General features: G+C 34.6%; 1 protein-coding gene across 2 annotated transcripts; it reads left to right on the forward strand.

The window, feature by feature from the left end:
* Positions 1-9,093: 9,093 nt before the first annotated feature.
* LOC137819538 (protein trichome birefringence-like 3) lies at positions 9,094-12,176 on the forward strand. 2 transcript variants are annotated; one of them, XM_068623419.1, is made up of 6 exons: positions 9,094-9,592; positions 9,703-9,943; positions 10,319-10,490; positions 10,690-10,889; positions 11,027-11,185; positions 11,660-12,176. In XM_068623419.1, exons 1-6 carry the CDS (start codon positions 9,412-9,414, stop codon positions 11,988-11,990), a joined length of 1,284 nt encoding a protein of 427 aa, XP_068479520.1. In that variant the 5' UTR covers positions 9,094-9,411; the 3' UTR covers positions 11,991-12,176. The 2 variants fall into 2 exon arrangements, with proteins under 2 accessions (XP_068479520.1, XP_090152954.1); XM_090296828.1 differs by having other exon boundaries at positions 9,412-9,592; positions 10,763-10,889.
* Positions 12,177-17,605: the final 5,429 nt, after the last annotated feature.

Below are 17,605 nucleotides of genomic sequence, written 5' to 3' on the forward strand. Positions count from 1 at the left end.
CAGCAGGCCAGATATAATGTTTGCAGTGTGCATGTGTGCAAGGTTTCAATCTGCTCCTAAAGAATCACACTACAATGCTGTCAAAAGGATTTTGAAGTATTTGCAAGGAACTAAAGAAGTTGGCTTGTGGTATCCAGGTAATATTTCATTAAGCTTAACTGGATATTCTGATTCAGATTTTGCAAGTTGCAAAATTGATAGGAAGAGCACAAGTGGAACCTGTCATTTGCTTGGATCAAGCTTGATCTCATGGCAATGCAAAAAGCAGGCTTGTGTAGCTCTTTCCACTGCTGAAGCATAATACATTGCAGCAGGGAGTTGCTGTGCTCAAACTATATGGCTAAGACAACAATTGAATGATTTTGGTATCTTACTCAACCATATACCTCTGCTGTGTGATAATACAAGTGCAATCAACTTAACCAAAAATCCTGTCATGCATTCAAGAACCAAACACATTGAAATTAGGCATCATTTTCTAAGGGAACACATATCTAATGGAACATGTGATATTAAGTTCATTGGTACTGATTTACAACTTGCTGATTTGTTCACAAAACCATTAGCCAAAGATAGGTTTAATTTTTTGCTTAATGAATTGGGTATTATAAATGTCAATTGTGCCTAGCAGTGAAAAATTAAATCTGTTTATTCGTAATTGAATGTGTTTATTTTCTGCACTGATATGCATTTATGACTAGGAAAGAGAAATTTTGATATTTGACTGCTTGACTGACCTAGTGGGCATTAACCTCTGTACCTTTGACGGTTTTGGTCATGGTTATGTAACCGATTTGATGGTTTGGGTGCTCAATAAAGGCATGAGTATGTGCATCGTGACCCTAAATATTTGCTGCATATTTTCAAAGATTCTCTGCACAAATTCAGAGCATAAAATCTTCATGCATATCCACTCATAACTGTCATATCAACCCATTCATTTATATATAAATCTGTGTGAATACTTGCTACCCACATTGGCTATTCCTTTTTTGTTTTCACCATTTGAAACCAAGAAAAGAATTCAGGTTCAACCATGGCTTCTTCTTCCAAGAAACAGAAAAAGAAGGGGAAGCAAACCACCTTTCAAGGTGTGCTAGAAGGTTGGTTCGCTGGAAATGAAGAAGGCATCAATGCCTACATTCACGAGACAAGCAGAAAACAGATTAACATACCTAAAGTGTTGGATTTCAACTGGCTGAAATCTGAAAAACTGGTAGAAACAAAGGGCTGTGTTGAAGCACCAGAAACTGAAAAAGATGCTGGAATTAACGGGTAATGTATATCCTGACTTGGTTAAGGTGTTTTACACTAACCTCACATTAGATGGAAAGAATGTTGTCTCTTATGTGAAAGGGACCAAGATGAAGATCACAAGTGAGGTGTGGAACTCTGTGGCTGGAATAAAATATGTTGGATTGAAAGTAGGAAAGGGAAACACCAGTGGAATCCAAGAATTCAACAAGCTGCAATACTATAAAAGCTGCATGAGGAATCCTACAGAGAGTATAAACAGGTTCCATGCAGGGCACTTAAACCTCACTCCACGCCTAGTTGCCTACATCATAGCATGGCAACTTATTCCAAGAGGAACAAACCATGCTGTTTTACATGAACAGGATCTAATTCTCCTATATTGCATCATGAACCAGATTAAGGTAAACTGGGTGTTCATTGTCAATGAACACATGCTCAAGTCAAAAAGGTTGGCTGATTACTGCTTTCCCTATGCTATTCTTGTTTCCAAATTAATTGATTACTTTGGTGTTGATGTTACAAATGAGAGAAACGACCCTATTAAAGTTATAAGTGAGATTGATAATTCAATTCTCACCAAAATGGGTTTTCACAAAATTGAGGACAAGTGGGTGGTTCTCAAGGAGAAGGACCCTCAAGCAAAACATGAGGATGAGGATGAAGCTGTTCCTATGGATGACGACTCACCTGCTACCCAATCTGTACATGAGGAAGTTGCTGCAAATGCCATAGTTGCCTATCAAGCTCCAGAATACCGAGGAGAACCAATGTCTATGATTGAAAGGCAAGTGTTGTATCGTCTTGATGTAATGTCTGCAGAACAAAGGGCATACTTTGAGACTACTCATGCAAGGTTTCAACACCTTGATGATCAGATTGAAGGGGTTCAGGCACAGCTTGCAGAGCTTTACTACAAGGATCAGTAGTCTTCTGTTTTTAATGCTGTTTTTATCATTTTTCAAATGTCTGTAATGCTGAACAATATGGTTTTATTTTTCTGGACTATTATGATTATGGTTTTTGTTTCATATTTGCTTTCCCTATGCTTATATGTTGTTTGATGAATCCAAAGGGGGAGAAAAATAGCTGCTGAAAACTGAAACAGGGAGTTAATTCTGCACCTTAAAACCATGTCTTATGCTATGCAATACTGTTGTTTTTTTTCTGGTTTAAAATCTGGTGCAGTGCAAGTGCTTAAAGCAACAAAGCTATGAGGTTAGCTATGGGGATTTGTCTCCATCAAACAGGGGGAGATTGTTGAAGATGATTGTTGCCCCTTCAAGATTGTGTTTGATGAAGACTTCTATGTACATTTCATTTGTATTTTGCTTTGCTTTAAGTGTGTCTTAGGTAGTGCTTAGAGGTTGTTTAAGAGTGGGCTTTTTGCTGAGTAACTCACCTCATAACCACTGACCATGTGATAAGAACAAGCATAAGTTTTCTTAAACTGTTTTTCACATGTATTACAAAAAACACGTTTACTGCATAAAAATATATCTGTTCTTTTCTAAATAAACAGATTCATTTTTAAACTGATGCCTTGGCTAAGTCTTGTGGAAATTAGATTTTGTGCATCAGGTATTTTGACTAAGTCTTCTTCTTTTCAAAACGACTGAGTTTCAAATAGTTAAACTTTCTCTGTTTTCGTTTTGAAAAATAAATCTGTTCATCTGTAAATGAATAGATTCCTTTTGTCTCTGGTACCATGTCATGCTTAAACGATTTTCAGTTTTATCTCAGCACCAGAATGGTTGACTAAGTCTCCTCACTTAAGAAATTCTCTAACTGCTTTTGAAAATAAATCTGTTCATTTTATTTTCAATCTGTTCATTTTATAACAGCTTTAACTGTTTTTCAAAATTCTGTTATAAGTTGGTTTTCTATAAAATGAAAACTTGTTTCTGAGTTTAAACATCGTTCATACATTTGCAAAAACAAGTTTTGACAGCAGAGGATTAAAAGTTTACAAAGGATTAGCATTTGTTCTTAAAAGATTTCAAAAATCAAAAAGTGCTTGTTCTTGGTTTGGTTCCAAAAGCTTGGTGTGAGGTGCAGCTACTGTTCTAGCAATCTTGCCTACTGGTTTAAGGCAGATCTTTGTATCCTCAATCAGGTGTAGTCGTTTCACTTCTCATTTCTTGTAATAGTTTGGTTGAACACTCTTCTTGATAGGTTTTTTTGAAGAGTGGGTGTGTGCTGAAATAAGTTTTTTCAGCAAGAGTACCTAAGTTCTTGTAGGTTTCAAGAACAGTGGGAATTGTACTTGGTTGTACTGTGTTTTAGTGATTTCCACCTGGTTTTGGTGAAGACTGGATGTAGCTCAGTTGAGTGAACCAGTATAACTGCTTGTGTTCATTCTCTCTCACTCTCTGCAATTTCGTTTCTGCATAATTGATAAAACAGCAAAGAAATAAATCTGTTCAATTGAAAATAAATCTGTTCTTTCTGGGCGCTGTGCATACTGTTCTTAATTTCTGGAAAACTGTCTGGTTTCAATGAGAACACTGATAATTTGTTAAAGGCTAATAAAACAGGTTGAGTGTGATAGATTGCCTCATTAATTGTCAAGCCCTTAACTGAACCTAAATCACATTAATTGGAATTAAGGTTTGTTGTTTTTGTGTTTCACTGTTTTTCAATTTGATATCTGTGTGTGCATCTGGAAAATCTATCTGCATAATCTTGTGATTAACCTTGCTGTATAAACGCTTTTCAAACAAAAACAGTGCTGAAATAAATCTGTTCATTTTCACATAAATCGATTTATTTTCTGTAAAACTGTGTTAAACACTGTCTCTGCGAGAAAGTTTTAAAAGGTCAATTCACCCCCCCCCCCCCCCCCCTCTTGAACTTTGGCACTATTAAACCCAACATGCCTATCCTCTTAGTACTTGCCAATTTTGACAATAAGTTTGCACGAGAATTTTGATCCTGTGGGACGTATACCAAACCAAAGTCATCAAACATCAATGCCATTTCCCGAACCTTTGATAGATATCTCGCCAAATGCGGATCTCGATCCTGAAAGTTTCCAGCCACTTGTTCTGTTACTAGCTGGGAGTCACTTCTCACCAACATCCTCTTGACCCCCATATCCGCAGCCAAACACATCCCTACTATTAACGCCTCATACTCCGCTTGATTATTGCTCTCCTTGAAGGCGAACCTCAACCATTGTTCAATCAATACTTCATCTGGTCCTTTCAATATAACTTCAGCCCCACTTCCTTGTAAATTAGAGGCACCACCCACAGATAATATCCATCTTCCAATCACATCATTCACTTCTTGCTCACCCACCGACAATGTCAACTCAACCACAAAATCCACCAATGCTTGTGTTGTTACCAACCCTCTACTCTCGTATTTGAGTCCATACCCAGATAACTCAATCGCTCACTTTGCCAAATCCAACTTGCAACAAATTCTTCACAGGTAAATCAGTTTTGACTACAATCTGAAAATTCTGGAAATAATACCTCAATCATCTAGCTGTAACCACAATGGCTAGTGTTGCCTTCTCCAACTTTTGATGTTGCATCTCTGCCCCTTGAAGCGTTCTACTCACGAAGTAGATAGGTTTATGATCCTTCTCCATTTTCTGCGTCATAACCATACTAACAACCCTTTCTGTCGCACCAAGATATAAATAAACAAACTCACCTCTTCTCAACTTTATAAGTACCAGGGGTGCTGACAACATTTCCTTCAACCTTTTAAAGGCCTCCTCACATTCTTCCGACCATGTGAACCTCCCCTTGTTCATCAAGGATTGAAAGTACGAATACGATCTTTCTCCCACTCTTGGAATAAACCTGGACAACGAGGCAATCCTACCTATTAGTTGTTGTACCTTTTTTTATCAAGGTTGGGCTCCGCATATTAACAATTGTTGCACACTTTTCTGGATTCATCTGAATTCTCCTTTGGGTCAGCATGAACCCTAAGAACTTTTCAGCCTTCACTCTAAAGACACACTTCTCTGGATTCAACTTTAAATTATACTTTCCCAAACCTTGAAATAACTCCTTTAAGTCCTCCATATGAGAACCAGATTCCACAGATTTCACAACCATATCATCTACATATGCTGCCATATTTCTCCCTGACATACCCTCCAATATCTTATCCATCAATCTCTAGTATGTTGCACCTGCATTCTTCAATCCAAATGACATCACCGTATAACAGAAATTGGCCAGACTCCCCCTAAACGTTGTCTTATCTTATCCCCCCGGGTGCATTCTAATCTGATTATAACCTGAATATGCATCCATGAAACTCAAAAGCTCACACCCTGACACTCCATCTACCAAAGAATCAATATTCGGTAAAGGATAAGTGTCCTTAGGGTGAGCTTTTTTTAAATCCGTGAAATCTATGCACATTTTCCACTTACCATTACTTTTTAACACCAATACCACATTCGCCAACCAATATCACATGCCCACTACTTCGTAGCCTTTCCAGCTCCTGAACCACTATCAACCTCTTTTCCTCTCCCAACTTCCTTCTCCGCTGCACTATTGGTTTAGCTTTAGAATCCACGGCCAGACAATGACACATAAAATCAAGGTCAATTCCCGACATGCCACCTACCGACCATGCAAATGCTCCCATATTCTCTCCCACACCCCCTTCTTTTGTAGGGTACTTCATTTTTAAATGTATCGATGATACTATCGCTCTCAACTTATTTATTGCAGGTCTACCCAACAATATGTTATAAGAATAAAGTGAATTTACCACCATGTACCTTATTGTGATCGTCTTAACACTCCTTTCCTCTCCAAATTTCGTCCTTGCCTCCAAAAATCCGCACATTTGAATTGGGTCTCCTGAGAAGCCTACCAATATCCCATCATAGGGCTCCAGATCATCCACCGAGCCTCCCATGGCCAGAAAAATTTCCCAAAAAAGAATATTTGTTGAACTTCCCTAGTCCACCAACATTATGTGAACCCATCTACTATTCATTACAATAGAAATTACAACAAGATCATTATCATGTGGAAAAACATCTTTTAAATCTTCCTCTGTAAAGTTCAGAGACGACGTTTGCACCTCTTCTTCTGCTAGCATCATGAGAGACTTGGCATATCTTTCCCTATTCTCACTTAACGAGCCTCCTCCTGAGAACCCACCGATGATGGAGTTTAATTCTCCCAACGTCGGTTTCTCATGCTTATCCTCCACTACTTTGTACGTCCACTCCATTATCACCTTATCTTGTCTATCTTGCTTTCCTTCCTTCACCGCTTCAGCTTCATTGGCCTTGAACACTTTCAATAACCCTTGCCTTAACAAACTCTCTATCTGTCTTGACAAAGTAAAACAGTATTTTGTATCATGCCCGTACGTTCTGTGAAAGTAACACCACGCATTCTGATTTCTTCCCATATTTTTGTCGTTCTTTCTAGAAAGAGTAACAGTTTAGCAGTATTGACGTCCTTCACGGTCTCTTCTTGTGATGCCACCAATTTTGGGGCCTTCCACTCAAACCTTCCTCCCCTCCAATCACCTTCTCTTTTTCCCTTCCCTGACCCCCTTTTGTTTTATGTTGATTGGGTCCCGAATTGTGGGCCCTCAACCCTCATTTCTTCCTCCATTTTCTTCCTAGTAAATTCCTCCACCTTGATATGCGATGTGGCCCGTATGTTAACGGTCGCCATATCCTCCAGCCTTTTTCTTACCAAGGACTCACCGAATTTTCCTGCTTGTAACCCTCGAATAAAGGCTTCCACACACATGCCCTCATTTGGCATTGGAATCTGAGCCACCACCTCATTGAATCGCCTTAAAAAGGGCTTCATAAATTCCTCTTTTGACTGCTTTAGTTCAAACAGATCTGCAGTCTCTAGTGGTTTCGTCTTATTTGCCTCAAAATGAGCAATAAACAATTTGACGAATACTTCCAACGACGTAAGGGATCCTCTCGGCAAATTACTGAATCAATCCAACGTCACACCCACCAACGTACTCCCTAACATTTTACACTGGACAACTTCCGATCCACCACAAATTAGCATTTGAGCTCTAAAATTTTTGATATGGGCATTAGGGTCTTTCCTTCCGTGAAAGACCCCATCTTTGGAAAACACATACCTCACTGGAACTGGTTCCGCCAATATGTCTTCCGAGAATGGCTGAAAATCAGGATCTACCTCCTTTTCCTGTCGGACATTTGTATTTCGACTATCGATTTGTCATTGCAATTCCCCATTCCTTCTTTGCAATTGATCCTGCACCCTTACTGACTCCTCCATTCTCTCTCTTGCTTCTACACTTTCCCTCCTAAATTCCTCTTGAGCTCTTCTAAACTCCTCTGCTCGCTCCTCATTTTGTTTTCTCATAGTTTCCACCATCTCCATTAATTTTTGAGTCGCATCAGGCATCGCACCATTAGCCTTGTCCTCCATTGTCGCTCTCCGAGTGCCTCTCATGGCTATCGCTTTCGTGGCACAAAAAAATTTTACATGAGCCCCACGGTGGGCGCCAAAATGTTATAGACAAGAGTGTGAACAATCTCCAACCTAGAACATTCAGTGTAACTAAGAGTAAGTGTGCTATAATATGTCCCTTTCCTTGGTCTTCTTTGATATATATATATATATATATATATATATATATATATATATATATATCCGCTATCGTTGAATTTGGCTCTATTCCCGACCTTGTTTGTGATAAATGCTCTCCTTTATTCATCTACCGACAATCTGGAATTTCCACAATTTGCTCTGATGGAATAAAACATCTTCAATACCAGAATATGCGAACGATCCTTCTACCTTTTACCTTGGGCTCAACCCAATACTCTACAAATATAAAACAAAAATTAAAATAAACCAATATTTAGTTAAGTTTATTAAATTCAGTTTTTAAAATAAAGTCTCAGTAGATAAAAAAATGTAATAACAAATTACTTAAGATAATGTACACAAGTTATTCAACGGAAAATACTTTATTTCTATAGGTAAAAACAATTAAATTAATAAAAAATTTGAGGAAATAATTTGTTAACGTGCAGTTTGAAAAATCAAAATGATGGCAATATGTTAAATCAACGTTTTAAGTGACGGGTTGTTCAAAGTGTCTTCCAAAGTGCAAGTTGTGAATAATGGCAGTGATGAGTGGATGTTGATGATGGATTATGTTGGAGGTTTCTTTTGAATAATGATTTGATTATTGATGGTTTTGTTAGTTGTCAACTTCCATGTCTGGTGCCCAATCAGTTTTTATTTGGTTGATTAAGGATTATTGTGATAATTTTATTTTAATGTTATCATTGTTGTTAGTTTAAGGGAAGTTCATTATTATTAGGTTTCACTTTTTTATCCATTGTTTGTGTATCAAGTTGCAATTGTTTAACCAAATTATGAAATCTTTAAAGCCAAGACCTTTTGAGTGGTTTTCATTGATGAAATTTGTATCCTTGAAATTCATTAGGCTAACAATCAGAATGTCCCAATGACACAACCACATTTCAATGACACATTCAACAATTATTGTCAAATGTTTGTACTTCCTAAGAATGTTTGGATTCAGGTCATGAATATAGAACATAGAGAATGACACATTGCTAGACACGGGCAGTTTTTTTTCTGTTGTCCATGTTATTTATAAAAATTGGTTTAATACAATTAGTACAAAAGATTCACCATGTGTAATGTGGGGCTTCTGTAGAACACAACCTAATAAAAAAATATGTGAAAAGATTGGGTAGGAAGAAAAAATGTATAAGAATAATTACTTCTCTAAGCTGTTACGGACCAACATCTATGAGTTGGTATGAACAAATATGTAATGATGCTAAAACACAAGTCATGGAAGAGTGTGAATTTGAGAGATTCAACAAACCTTCTAAACTTTGTTCCTCATGGCCTACATAAGCATAGTGGTTGGATCAATGTATAGCTTCCACAACATGGAGACATAAGACAAGCTCAAGATCTTAGCCTTCCAAATAATTCTTAAACTCCAGTATCCTCTAACACAGATTATTCACATCCAAAGCATACTATGCTTTGACTTCACTCCTACTCAAATGCTTCTCAAGTCTGAACAATGTCACCATCATTCTGTTGTGATGTGCATTAGTTCATACTTTTTCTTCCTATTTGTCTACCTTTAAGCCTGTCTCACCCCCTTCCCATGATTCCTTCAGGGACAATGAAGCCTCCCAGAGTAAAGCTTCCTCTGCCCATCATTATCACCACAATCTGTGTTCTTCTCTTCATAGCAGTCTTGTATGCTGAGAGACTAAGTTTCCCTAACTCCAGCTCCATTTTCAAGTTCAAAGCATGTTCTAGAAAGCACACCAAATCAAAGTCTAGTAAGTTAGCTTCACAAATTCCATAATTATATCTCATGATCTTTGCATGATTTTGTTTCTCACCAATTTGGTTCTAACTCAGCCATGTCTCATTATGCGATGCTCAACAGATGATAAAAAAAGTGAGGAAGTGTTTGCAAATGCCTCATGGACTGATGATAGGTTCGATTTTGACCCAGAAGAGTGCAATGTTGCAAATGGAAAATGGGTATTTAATAGTTCATTGAAGCCTTTGTACTCGGACAGAAGCTGTCCATACATAGATAGACAATTTTCATGTGTCAAGAATGGAAGGAATGATTCTGACTACCTCCATTGGGAGTGGCAGCCAGAAGATTGCACCTTGCCCCCGTAACTCTCACACTTAACATTTTGTTTTATGATTAAACTATTCATTTGATTCCCATAGTCATCTCTACTTTTTAAGTTTAGTTCATATACATACCCAAAAGTTAAATTTTGGTCTTCAACGCTAATACTTGAAAAAAATGTCCAGTGATAAAAAACTGCTACAAAATCATTTTAGTGGTGATAAGCTACCAAGAAAAACTGTGCAGAAACTAAAACTTCATAGTTTTTTTTGCATAAAAACTAGAACTTAAAATACAAAAAACTGTATAAACCAAGTAATAGTTTAACCATGTTTTATTTATCTTGTACTTTATGTTCATAGAGGAGTATGCGATACTGATGTGGGCCACATTTTGAACTTGCAACAATTGGTAGGTTTAGTCCAGAGCTGGCCCTCAAAAAGCTTCAAGGGAAGAGGCTACTATTTGTAGGAGATTCACTACAAAGAAACCAGTGGGAATCTTTTGTATGTTTGGTGCAAGGTGTGATACCTGAAAAGAAAAAGTCAATGAAACGAGGGCGTGTGCATTCAGTCTTCAAAGCCAAGGTAATGACACAATGAATACCATTCTGTGTATGTTCACCTCTTGGCTTCAGCTTTTAGATAGTTCATGACAAAATAGAATCGTGTAACTAGAATATAAATACAAAAACTGGTTAGGAATTGGACATGCTAAATGTTGGATATCAGTTCAAGAACTAAGAAACCAAGGGTAATTCTTCTATTACATGTGTGTTTCATTTAGGAATATAATGCAACCATAGAGTTCTACTGGGCACCATTTTTAGTGGAGTCCAACACTGACATTCATATCATAGGAGACCCCAAGAAGAGAATAATAAAAGTGGATGAAATCACGGAGCGTGCCAAAAACTGGACAGGAGTGGATATCCTTGTTTTCAATACCTATGTATGGTGGATGAGTGGCCTTAGAATAAAAGCACTGTAAGTTCTCTTTGGTGAATCACCATCAGTGTACAAGCTTTCATCATTTTCATTTCTCAAAATTCGGTAACATTTGATGTTTAACTAAACTTAGGAAAATGATGATGTCTAACTAAACTTTAGCTTAATTATTGCAGATGGGGTTCATTTGGCAATGGAGAAGAAGGGTATGAAGAATTGGATACAGCAGTTGCTTACAAATTTGGTTTGAGGACGTGGGCCAATTGGGTTGACTCAACTATTGATCCAAACAAAACCCGGGTCTTCTTCACAACCATGTCCCCTGCACACACAAAGTTTGTCTACTTCTCTCTCAAACTCGAAGCTTTGGCATTCCATAATCAATAAAACTTCTATAATATCAGCTGATTAAACATTGTTCTACATTGATCTAATTATTTTAAAATACAGCATGCATAACTGTCATTAGATATATGTTTGTTAATACACTCTAATTAAGCTCATAGTTAACTGCATGTTTGTGTGGTTCAAACAGTTCATTTGGAATTTAGTTTTAACTATTTTCTTTTTCAAAATCAATATGGTGGTTTGAAAGACTATGTTGATAGAGCAAAAACTCATTTCAATGATCACCATCTGTAAAGAGACTAGTCCAGGATTATCAATTAAAAGATTTCCAGAAAATATAAAGTTATCCTGATGGTAAAAGTGTAAGAGATAGGTCCTAAGTTTTATGTTAAGTGGCTCTAAAAAAAGTTAGATAAACCATGAACTTATGATTCTAACAATTCAAAATGTCATGTTTTCAGAAGTGCAGACTGGGGCCACAAGGATGGTATCAAATGCTTCAATGAGACAAAGCCAGTGAAGAAGAAGAACCACTGGGGAAGTGGGTCTAACAAGGATATGATGAGTGTGGTGGCCAAAGTGGTGAAGAGAATGAAAGTTCCTGTGAATGTGATAAACATAACACAGATCTCAGAGTATAGGATTGATGGTCATTCTTCCATTTACAGTGAAACTGGGGGCAAAATTTTGACTGAGGAGGAAAGGGCCAACCCAAGAAATGCAGATTGCATTCATTGGTGTTTACCTGGAGTTCCAGATACATGGAATCAAATATTTTTGGCAATGTTGTAACACATTTTTTGGCAATATTGTTGAAACAAGGACATTTGCTTTTGTTTTTCCTGACATGAAGATGTCAAATATGTAAAGCCAATATGTCCAACATTCATCCTTCATTAGCATTTGTATCATCTTTTGGTCTTTTCTTGACATGAAGATGTCAATTATATATATCAAGCCATGATGTGTTCACATTCATCCTTCCTTAGCAATTCTGTGATATAAATATGATAAAAAAAGTTGGTGCTTTGGAGACTCAAGCCCTAAAACAGCAAATATGAATATATACCAAAAAGAATAAGTGAGGAGTAAAAACAATCTTTCATACATTTTGCACTTTATAGTCAACTGTTTAAATAGAAAAATTATGAAGTTTTTTTATTGGGTAAAATAAGAAATAAGTCATGACTAATTTAAAATAAACATAATTAATCCACAATTACAAATTGTTTTTTGCAGTTAAAAGTAAAATATAAAAGAAAAACTACATGAACTTGATGATATTTTATTAATTAGTTCAGCTTGAAAATCTCAACTGTCATCCAAGATAAATAAATTTCACAGATGCATGAGTCATTGAGGTAGACCACATTTAAACCATTTTAATTTTCAAAAATGAAGGATAGAAAATAAATTTATTACATAAATTATTAAATACTTCGCTATTTCTTTTTAAGTATCATATGTTAAAGTATTATTAAAATAAATATCTTATAAATATTTATTAAAATTAAGAAAAAATTTACAGCTAAAAAAAACCTTAAAAGACATTGAAAAGTAACGCAGAGAATAATAAATGTATAGCCAATGAATAGTTAAAAAAGTTATTTATGGCTGAATACTATTTAATGATTTTTTTAATTAAAAATAGTTGATAAGTTAATTATTGGATAACTTTATTAAAGTAAAAGGATAATGTAAATACCGACATTGTTTAAATATTAATTAATTTTTTTAATAAGTCATTATTAATAATATACTATAATATCTTATATAATAAATCTATTAATCCTTTATTTTTACTTTTTTTATCAAATTACAACAAAAAAATTATTTTTAACAGGTTACTTTTAACTTATTTTAATATCATTAAATACGTTATCTGTGGTTTACTTTTCTTCCTAGAGGATCCAACATAGTTAACAAATTACTAGGATTTTTAATAATTCCTAGAAAACAATTACTTTCTCAACAGTTTTTTAAACCTTCGTTATTTTCAACGGCTATTATTTCTGATGATTTTAAAACCTCTATTATTTTCTATAGTTTCAAAACCTCAATTATTTATGACGGTTTCGAAACTCTATTATTTCCAGTGGTAAATAGCAAAAGTGTTGGGCGGAATGGATAGGCTAGGTTCTTCAAAAACTAATTAAAAAAAAGTATGCGTAAAGCCCAAAACTCTAGAGTCTTTTTTTTTTTATGACATATAGATTACATAAGCAAACTGCATAACAAGATTTCGCTTGGATCATCCTACACATTATACATTTGTATATTAATGAGATGACTGTTTCTTCCTGCACCTTCATAGGTTCTTCTGTCATCCATGTACACAACGTAAAAATACCTTTTTAACCTTCTTGTGTTATCTCCATAGAATAGTTTTCGAATTATGTAATTCAGACACGCATTTGAAAAAAAACTTCCGAATTATGTAATCTGGAAGCTAAAAAAGACTTCTGGATTACATAATCCGAAAACTAATTATGGATCTGAAAAAAGATTTTCAGATTATGTAATCTAGAAGCTAATTATGAATTTGAAAAAAGACTTCCGGATTACGTAATCCACAATATTACTGAGGATATTTTTGAAAATATAAAAATTTATGGAGGTGGGAGAAGAATATATGAAGGTGCCGGAAGAAACAGATTAGTTGGTGAAAGAAGCACTAACATCAAAAGACACTAGGAGTAAAACCTGGTGATGATAATTGATAGTTAACAATAATAATTAGTTATACAAAAGGTTACGGATACTTTCATTTAATCTCTCCCAAATCAATGCATATAGTAGTCTTATTCAAACCATAGCTCTCAATTAGGATTTCTTTTCATTATTTGTATTTCTTTTACAACAATTATAAGGAAAAATAACATTAATTAATCTAAGAATAATTCTGCACTATATACCACACAAGCAAAGACATAGGTGTGCTTCAGTCCATATTTTAAAAATTGATGACAGTAATTGAGAATCAGTGCTTGAAGATTTGATGAGCAATCCTTTAGGAGTCGTAGTCCATTATCTGTCACTTGAGAACCGGAAACATCAACTCAAAGTAAAGACCTATTTACTCAAACCGATACGGACACTGACACGGAGACGGAAATGGACACGGACACGAAAATACGTATAATTTTTAAAATGTATATATTGTATAAATATGAATTATATAAATTGACAATAAAGATTTATGTGCACAAGTACGTGTATGTTTTTTCTGGAACATAAATATATTTTTTATGATTGATTCAAAAGGATTTGTTCTTATTTTTATAAGCATACTAAAAATTTATATAATAAATTTAAAATTTTAGAAAACTAATGTATTTCTCCTTTTTAAAATTATATTAGAATCGTACTAAAATTGTCAGAAATCCAACAAATATTTTTTAAATTGGAAATTTCACCAATAAGTGTTCTATGAGTGTCTTATAAGTGTCGTGTTCGATACGTATGTCCGACACAGACACACAATTTAAAAGAAGTGTCCGAAATTTATAGGTAAAGACAATCCTTAAAAAAAGACGACATCCATTCAATTATCATGCACTCCACCATATTCACCAAGTCAAAATCCTGCCATGCAGAACAAAATAATTCACAGGATTAGACCATGAATTAAATGATTTATTGGGACTAGTCATTTTGAGTATTCAACTAACATGTTAACTTATCTTTTGACATAATTAAAATTGGAGATCATGGAATGCATATTGCATATACCAACATCACAATTCTGTAGTATTAATTAAAGAAGTGTGTATAGTATATTTTTTTTAGCTCTCACACATTGAATACCATGTTATTGTAATAGGCAAAGACATAACAATACTCTAAATTCTTATTAGATAAAATAATTAAAATTTTGGATGTCTTTATTTGACAAATAAAAGAATTTTAATTTTGGATTTTAGTCTTTTTTAAAAACGTTTCGAGATTTTTTATTTATTTTTTTATCATTGACTGATTTTTTTTATAAAATATAAGAATAAGAATAGGTGAGATAATATAGAAAAAGTTACGAAGAAAACAAATGCGGAACTAACATGATAAGAAAAAAAAATCATAGAAAAATAGTTTGAAGCATAAAACAATATCACTTTAATTTTAATTATCCTTTAAAAAATTGATAGCTTTTAAAAAATGAAATCTACAAAATAAGAAGAAACGAGCTAAGAATGATAAAGAAGAAAATGAATAAATATGTATAAATGGAACACGATCATTGACCAGGTACCTTTCCGAGATTCCTCTGCGTAAATCAACTTCCACCTAATGTTGGTATCTCTTCCTAGAGGAGATACCTCTCATCACTCAATTGCCTATAGATACCCTTTGATCACACACGCATATGAAATATGTCAAAGAAAAAAAATTGAAGGGTGCTTGATTGCTTGGGTTTGGACGATTGCTTCGGTTTGGACTAAGGGTTGAGATATTGATGGAAGAAGGTCAAACTTAGGTCCAAGTTTAGGTCCAACTACTAGGTATATGGTAAGGAAGATATAAGAAAACTGAGACTTTGCTACATAGAAACATTTTTATACATGTTCAAAAATGTCATAAACCTAGAGTAGAATTGTAGAGTAGAATTTAATTTCTTGTCAAAAGTAGAATAAGAATTTTACTTGTATTTTTTCTTGATTGTAATTAGGGTTGGATGTAGACATCTAAAAACCAACATAGGTTAAATTAAGGTTTCTAGAAGACTCCTAATTAACCTATGTCGGTCATTTAGACCTCAATGAGTCACATGGAGCACACCTTGTCATGCTTGTATTGTGAACTCATTTTAGGCGCCTAATTCAAACATTTTTTATTTGAATTTTCCAACCAATTCTCTTGTACAATGACCGAACCTCTAAGCTATATAAAGGGGTGTTTGGCTCATGAATTTGGAAGATTAATGAATGAATGAATGAATTGCTGTCAAAATTGCATGTTTTCTCAATCTCTTGTCTTGCCTCTCTAGGATAGACACCTTAATCTTCTTCTTCACATTCTCCAAGTGATATAGTCCAACCAATCATTCTCCCTACCTATCATACACCAAAAATAATTAAAATAACTGAACAATTATTTTATTTTAAAATAAAAAATACCTTAGTTAATATTATTATTGTTTTATATAATTAAAATTATATAATTAGGTAGACATTTTATTCTTAAGTGTACAAAAATACTCTAATTTTTAAAATTACAAAAAAAATTATAATATAAAAGAAATATCTAAACTAATTATATATTTTTTTAATTTATTTACATGTTTATGACTTTGGTCACTAAATGAATAATATAATTAATTAAATTTTTTTTTTTTTTTTTTTAATTCTCTTGCTCTTCTTCAAGCTTCATAACTATTGTTAGCTTTTAGGTATTGGAGTGGATAAGTTTTCATAAATCACCTTATTACAGAGAGTCATTGGAGGAGGAGGAGTAAGCTGCGATACTAAGAGGAGGAGGAGTAAGCGGCGACACTGGAGTAAGAGCAAGTGCAACACTAGAGCAAGAGCAAGTGGCGATGGTGGTTTAGGAGGTGGTGGTTGCATTGGAGCCGAGCGGGTGGTGGTTGTGGTGCTGGTGGAGGCATTGGCAATGTAGGAGTAGAACGGAGGTGCGAGCAGAGGTGCGAACGGAGGTGCGAACGGAGGTGCGAGCGGAGGTACTTTAATTGTTTGCATTAATTTTACGCTCAATGATGAATTTTTACGACAAGTACACCACATTGTCATAAGTAATAATTTTTCCCTAAGAACGGATATCGATCCCACAAGGAAGAGTTGAATTATCAAGTACAATACTCACTAAATATGAAATAGAACAATTAAAAGTGTGTTGAAAGTGGTTGTGTTGGTGATGATTAATAAGAAAACAAACAAAGAATTGGTTGCTTCAAGTTGGAAAAATAGGGATTAGGTTTCATCTTTCTCACTCTCATGTATTTTCATTAGCATGGTAACATTATGTTTTTTGATTGAAATTGATGTCTGTATAAAATTCATTTATATTGATTCCTCACATATAATATTATCAAGAATATTTCCTAAATATCGATTCCTCGCATATTTATAAAAACAACTTATAATCAAACTCAGACGTTAATAGCAATTAACATTTCAAGTGTATATTCCTAGCACTCAAATATGTTAAGTTTTGTTATTTAGGTCAAAATCATAAAAATATTTTTCAGTCAGATTTAAGATTCTAGATCAAGAGTTATAAACAAAACAACAATACCAATAATCAATCAAGAAAAAAAATTATACTATATTTAGATATCACCTGAATACATAAGAGTTCAAACAGATTACTCTCAATCCCAAAGGGTAGAATTAGTCACTCATGATGACTAGTACACGCAAGGATGACATGAAAAGAAGATCCAGGATGTTTATCCT

The sequence above is a fragment of the Phaseolus vulgaris genome, chromosome 10 (assembly GCF_051622355.1).
Source record: "Phaseolus vulgaris cultivar YP4 chromosome 10, ASM5162235v1, whole genome shotgun sequence".
Classification (NCBI taxonomy): domain Eukaryota; kingdom Viridiplantae; phylum Streptophyta; class Magnoliopsida; order Fabales; family Fabaceae; genus Phaseolus; species Phaseolus vulgaris.

Excerpts from the sequence above, each read along its gene's own strand:
- LOC137819538 (XM_068623419.1), top strand. The coding sequence starts at position 9,412 with ATGATTCCTTCAGGGACAATGAAGCCTCCCAGAGTAAAGCTTCCTCTG. Across the intron at positions 10,890-11,026 it reads GGCCTTAGAATAAAAGCACT|ATGGGGTTCATTTGGCAATG; the intron begins GTAAGTTCTCTT and ends TAATTATTGCAG. Across the intron at positions 11,186-11,659 it reads ATGTCCCCTGCACACACAAA|AAGTGCAGACTGGGGCCACA; the intron begins GTTTGTCTACTT and ends TCATGTTTTCAG.